The 5,956-nt window shown below is 48.3% G+C and overlaps 1 protein-coding gene across 1 annotated transcript in view; it reads left to right on the forward strand.

The window, feature by feature from the left end:
• LOC109970183 (potassium/sodium hyperpolarization-activated cyclic nucleotide-gated channel 3) overlaps nt 1–5,317 on the forward strand; it is a 12,941-nt gene extending 7,624 nt beyond the window's left edge. The window contains exons 4-10 of the mRNA XM_020617579.1: nt 9–170; nt 1,171–1,389; nt 1,678–1,824; nt 1,936–2,176; nt 2,359–2,523; nt 2,927–4,769; nt 4,969–5,317. Of these exons, the coding sequence (XP_020473235.1) occupies nt 9–170; nt 1,171–1,389; nt 1,678–1,824; nt 1,936–2,176; nt 2,359–2,523; nt 2,927–4,769; nt 4,969–5,317 (3,126 nt within the window). The remainder of the gene's footprint in view (nt 1–8; nt 171–1,170; nt 1,390–1,677; nt 1,825–1,935; nt 2,177–2,358; nt 2,524–2,926; nt 4,770–4,968) is intronic.
• Nucleotides 5,318–5,956: the final 639 nt, after the last annotated feature.

The raw sequence follows: 5,956 nt of genomic DNA on the forward strand, positions 1-5,956 counted from the left end.
CTCCTCAGATTTTCCATATGACCTATGACCTTGCTAGTGCCATGGTGAGGATTGTAAATCTGATTGGTATGATGCTGCTGCTGTGCCACTGGGATGGCTGTCTCCAGTTCCTGGTCCCCATGCTGCAGGACTTCCCACCTGACTGCTGGGTTTCCAAGAACCTGATGGTGGTGAGTCTCTAACCAGCTGTTTGTATGCGTGTGTCAGTTATTTTTAATAAGTGTCACTGAGTGATTTTATTGTCTAGAGAACAATAAAAGGGACATGATGGTCAGATTGACTAGAATGAGACAGACAAAGCGCTAATCTCAGTGTGCACAGTATTCATTTCAGATGAAATGCAAACCGCAGATTTTGAAAAGCCCCGTTGTGGGTTATCAGTGTGTGTACAGAGCATGAGTGTTTATTAGATCCGACACTGTTGGCTCCTTATCTGTGTTAACTGGCTCATGCAGGGACACGTCCAGTTGGAACAAGATTGATTATCATCATTAGATAAATTAAAAAGATTCTCCATTTAAAATCCTCAGCAGATCTCAAGTGGAGGTGTGAACACACGCACGTGGTCGAAGAGCTGAGGATCTGGTGGAGATTTTGTCACATGCATGTAGGCATAAGGGCGTGGACACTGATGAATGCGTGCACTTACACAGCTGTATGAATAGCTGACTCATGTCTCACCGGTTGCCTAGGTGACTGTTGCTAAGCAGACTGATGCTGGGATTTTCCCTGGAGAAAGTCCCTGCATCCACTGGACCATTAACATCTTAGGATAATTGGGCTTACACACAACCCAAACCAAAAGTGTACACACACACACACACACACACACACACACACAGGCACAAATAGATGCTGTGCTTTAGAATATTTATTTAATATTGTATAATGAGTGCTCTTTTGCTGGCTGTGATGTTATATATTGTGCAGCTACTCTGTTTTGAAACAGAGCAGGTTTTGACAGTTAAATTGCTCTGCTGTTATATGTTATGATCTCAGCGGTGTTTTTTGAAGTGGTGAAGCTGAGTGCCTCGGATAGGGAAAAAGCTTCTGTGACCTGACTAAACTAAGAACAGTTCAATATTGCAGCGCCCTGGTAATTAACACTTGAAACTTCTCTTACTCCTCCTGTCACCCTTGTTTTCCTCTCTGCCTTTCTCCCACTCACAGAACGACACATGGGGCGTGCAGTACTCCTATGCTCTATTCAAAGCCATGAGCCACATGTTGTGTATTGGCTATGGTGCCCAGGCTCCAGAAGGGATGACTGACGTGTGGCTCACCATGCTCAGTATGATCGTAGGTGCCACCTGCTATGCCATGTTCATTGGCCACGCTACTGCTCTCATCCAGTCGCTGGACTCCTCACGGCGACAGTACCAGGAAAAGGTAAAACATGACGTTCATCCGTCTGTTACATCTATCTCTCCATTTATAGCTACAGTTTATAGTTTAGCCATTAAATTTGATTTGTTCAAGTAATTTAACAGTTATTTTTTATTGTCCATCAATCTGTCCAAATGTCTATCTCTCAGAATTCTGAGAGTCAGAACTTAAATAACATTTTTACAAATCTGTGAGATATATACATGTTGTGTGTCTGTCCCATTGGTGGTAACATAATTTAGGTATTGTTCCATCTAGATCCCTGACCTGTCTATGTGTGTGATATTGCAGTACAAGCAGGTGGAGCAGTACATGTCGTTCCATAAGCTTCCTGCAGATGTACGGCAAAAGATCCATGAGTACTACGAGCACCGTTTTCAGGGGAAAATGTTTGATGAAGAAAACATCCTGGGAGAACTCAGTGAGCCACTTAAAGAGGTAATGCATTCACAAACACCCACACATCTGTACACATAAACTGCATGCTATATGTTACATGTGGTCCTTCCTCCAGCAACTATCTCTGACTTTCCTTCTCTCTTCATCCAGGAGATTGTCAGCTTTAACTGCCGTAGCCTGGTGGCTAACATGCCGCTGTTTGCCAATGCTGATCCCAACTTTGTGACCGCTGTGCTGACCAAGCTCCGCTTTGAAGTGTTTCAGCCTGCAGACTTCATCATCCGTGAGGGCACAGTTGGACGAAAGATGTACTTCATCCAACATGGACGAGTCGGTGTGCTGACCCGTGGTAACAAGGAAACCAAACTGAGTGATGGGTCTTACTTTGGAGGTGAGGACACACAGTTGATTCTGCAGTTTAAGTTGTACAGGAAGGGTACTGGAAGGTACAGTAGAAGATTAAGGTGATAGTTGTTCATGTTTGTGTACAAGTTGATACTGAAGGGTAAATTTATCTCGCAGCTAATCACAACCAATTCTCCTTTTCCTCTTTTCTCCTCCTCCCACTGTCAGAGATCTGTTTGCTGACTCGTGGCCGGAGGACAGCCAGTGTTCGTGCAGATACATATTGTCGTCTGTACTCTCTCAGTGTGGACAGCTTTAACGAGGTGCTGGAGGAACACCCGATGATGCGGCGTGCCTTCGAAACAGTCGCTGTTGACCGATTGGACCGTATTGGTAACCTGCAGATTTCTGAAAACCTACTGCATACATTTCTCTCACCATCTTATCTGTACATTGACATTCTATTTTCCATTCAGCTCAATTCCACACTGACCTTGCCAACCACAATTATCCACCCAATTCTGCTAAATTTAACAAGGCGCTTTGTCAGGCATGTCCTCCAGTGAAAGGTTAAAACTTATCTTTGAAAACAAGCTGAGAGGAATAAAGACTGAAATACAAAAACAATGAGTAATGTTCATGGTGAAAAATGGAAAAACCTTGAGGCTAAAGATCTGTTGTATGTATGTTTGGTAGAAAACTTTGCCTTCTACAACGTAAAAAGTTTCACACCTTCCAGTTCTGGAACTTTGTTTCACACTTAATATATCAGAAGCCTCCTCTTTCTCCTCCACAGGCAGGAAGAACTCCATGCTCCTGCGGAAGTCATCCCAGGGTGGTTCACTGGGAGGCAGTATAGGTCGTGGTGGAGGCCGAGGTGGAGGAGGTTCTGGAGCAGGCGGAGGCTTGGCAGCAGGTGGTCTGGGTTCCTGTGACAACATGCTGGTGCAGCAGATTGTCAAACATGACAGCATGCCAGCCATGCAAGATGCCATTGCTGCAGCTGCTGCAGGAAGAGGCGGAGTCATGGGAGGAAGTGGCACAGTGTCTCCTCGGCCACGCCCGGTCATCTGGGCGCCGCTGGTTCATGCTCCCCTGCAGACCGCAGCGGCCACCAGCAATGTAGCCATCACCCTCATGCACCAGCAGCAACAACAACAGCAGCAGCTCCAGCAATTCCAGCAGCAACATGCGCTTGCAAGTGCTTTCTTCCTGCCCTCCCCTCTTGTCTCCCCCTCTCCCTCCTCTACTTTCCCACTGTCTCCTCCTCGTGCTCCTGTCTTGCAGCCACTCCGTCCCTCTGTGAGCTCCCTCATCGGAATGATGACAATGGGAGGGATGGGTGGTATGTCCCCAAGAGGAGGATTTCCTGCCTCCCCCTCGTCCATTGGTCCTCCTGGTCCTGGTGGGGTCACATCGCCGCCTATTGCTAAGACTCCACCCACTCCAGCCTCTTCTGTTCCAACTTCTGTCCAACAAGGAAGGACTCTTCATTACAGCCTCCGCCTCCAGGCTGATTATCCTTCAGTGATTGCTGGATCACTTGGAACTCCAACAGGAAGTGGGCCACCAACTCCACCCCTCCATAAGGGACCAACCACCAACCTCCAAGCTGCTTCTGGTGCCCCATCAGATGGAAACATGTCTGTGATGAACCAGCAGGGGGCCAAAGAAGCTCTGTTACGTCATGGAGGAAACAGCTCTCAGTGTCTGCCAGCACTGGGCAGACTCACGCAGGAGGCCAGGCTGCTGTCGGCCTCACAGCCCACCCTGCCTCACCGCTCATGGGCTGGAGTGCAGCCTCACCCGCCTCTCCACCGGAAAGCCTCTGGTGGCAATTTGTTGGCGGCTCCTTTCCTGGCAGGGCAGTTAGCTAGGGGAGGCAGTGCAGGCATCCTTACCTCTAATGCTCCAGTACAGCTGGTGGCAAATATACCATTTAGTGCACAAGCTACACTTCCCATTCAGCCCACTATAGCACAGGCTGTCTCTGCACACACTGTCACATACACACAATCTGCACCTCATGCTGCCTTGGTACCCACACCCACAGCTCCACACATGCCTTCTGCAGTTTCTTTACCATCTTCCTCTCCTCCGAAGCAAATCCCACTCTCCTCTGACACCCCTTCACCTGCACTGACCCCCTCATCACCTTCTCCAATCCTCTCCCAGACACCCCGCCCAAAACCAATCCCAATGCCTCCATCCCGCTCCTCCTCTCCTCCTCCCAAGCCCGACACCTTCTACTCGCTCATCTTCTCCCTCTCCCTCCTCCACACCACCTCCATCCTCTGTTTCTACACCTGTTCACCTACCTCAAACTTACGGGCCCAAGTCATCTCTTACCGCTTCTTCTCCCCCTCCCTCCTCCTTGGTCACCTCTTCCCCACCACACCCCCAGAACCTGAGGGCCAAGGTGCCCAGTACACCTCCATGTGCTTCTTCGTTGTCTGGCCCCAGTCCTACACCAACTCTAATTGCGTCTCCAATACCGACTCCCACCCAGACAACCCGCACCCGCACTTCTTCTACCTCCCAAACACCTACACAGACCCTCACACCTGTCACTCCTACCCAGACCTTCACGCCTACACCTCCCGCCTCTGTCATCCCTGTTACACCTGTTCCCTCTCTCAGTAAATCCCAGAGTACCACCCCTTGTCTCCAGCCTTCAGTCTCAAGCTCAGCCAGGGGCTCTGCCACAAGCCAGATCCAAAAACAGGCCTCACCTCTAACACCAACTCAGACTCCAACACCCAGTACCACTAGTTCCTCAACTAAAGTAACATTCTCAGTTCATCCTGTAAAGCAAACCACTCCTGTTCTTACTCCAAGCACCACTTCGGGCTTCAGTCACTCCACCAAACCAACCCCACTGACAGCCTCATCCTTGACAACTTTATACGCAAACCCCACCACCTCTCCAAGTATCCCATCTGCTTCTTCTCAACCCCCAAAACAAATGGCAACCACTACAGCTACCTGTGCCCATCCCTCAAAACTCAATAAACCCTCCGGCCCTGTCCAGCCCTCTCAGGCACCCACCGCTTCACCCTCTCAGTCAGCACATGCAGCCACCCCTGTTAACACCACCACCCCTAAGGATGGGGAAAAGGACCCTCTGCCAGCAGCCACCAGAACAGACTCGGAAGGACTAAGACACAAACTACCTGCCAACATGTGAGAAGGAAGAGGAAAAACTTTGCATTGTGGCCGGTGCTGATGATCGGAGCCATGGATATACAGAGTTGTGTCAGAGTTGGCACCAGACATACAGTGACATCATGTGGGCATCTCGTTTGCATTCACTCTAGATGTGATTGTCTTAGAGCATCAGGTGTTAATGTGACACTCAACCAAGCCATCAGTCAAGCAAAAAGACTTTATGAGTCTGTTGAGTGATGCAGGCTGAGGTAGAGTCAACAAAACATCCAAATGTATACAGACATATGTGTGTTAGTGATTGTTGGAGCAAGCAGGGGAGCTGAAGTGGAAATATGCTGCAGTATACACAATAAAACTGATGAAAGCAAGAAAAAAAAATCAGTATGTGTTAAAAGTGAATGGAAACAGCAATACATGTAAAACATTTTAAACTCTCTAACAGGAAATGACCTCGACAACATTAATAAATGTGAGAAAATAATGTTTCTGCTGTTGGGAAGAAAGTCTGCTGTGGTGTCAAAATGCAGACAACAGAGCAGGCACTTCCAGGTTTCCAGCTCCACCTCCCTCTTGCCTCCCATTCTTCACCAAAGTGTAATATTTTCTCATCAGAACAATAATGATTATACAGATATAGCCTTTAAAAATCACTGTAAAG

This window comes from Monopterus albus, unplaced genomic scaffold (assembly GCF_001952655.1).
Source record: "Monopterus albus unplaced genomic scaffold, M_albus_1.0 scaffold192.1, whole genome shotgun sequence".
Taxonomy (NCBI): domain Eukaryota; kingdom Metazoa; phylum Chordata; class Actinopteri; order Synbranchiformes; family Synbranchidae; genus Monopterus; species Monopterus albus.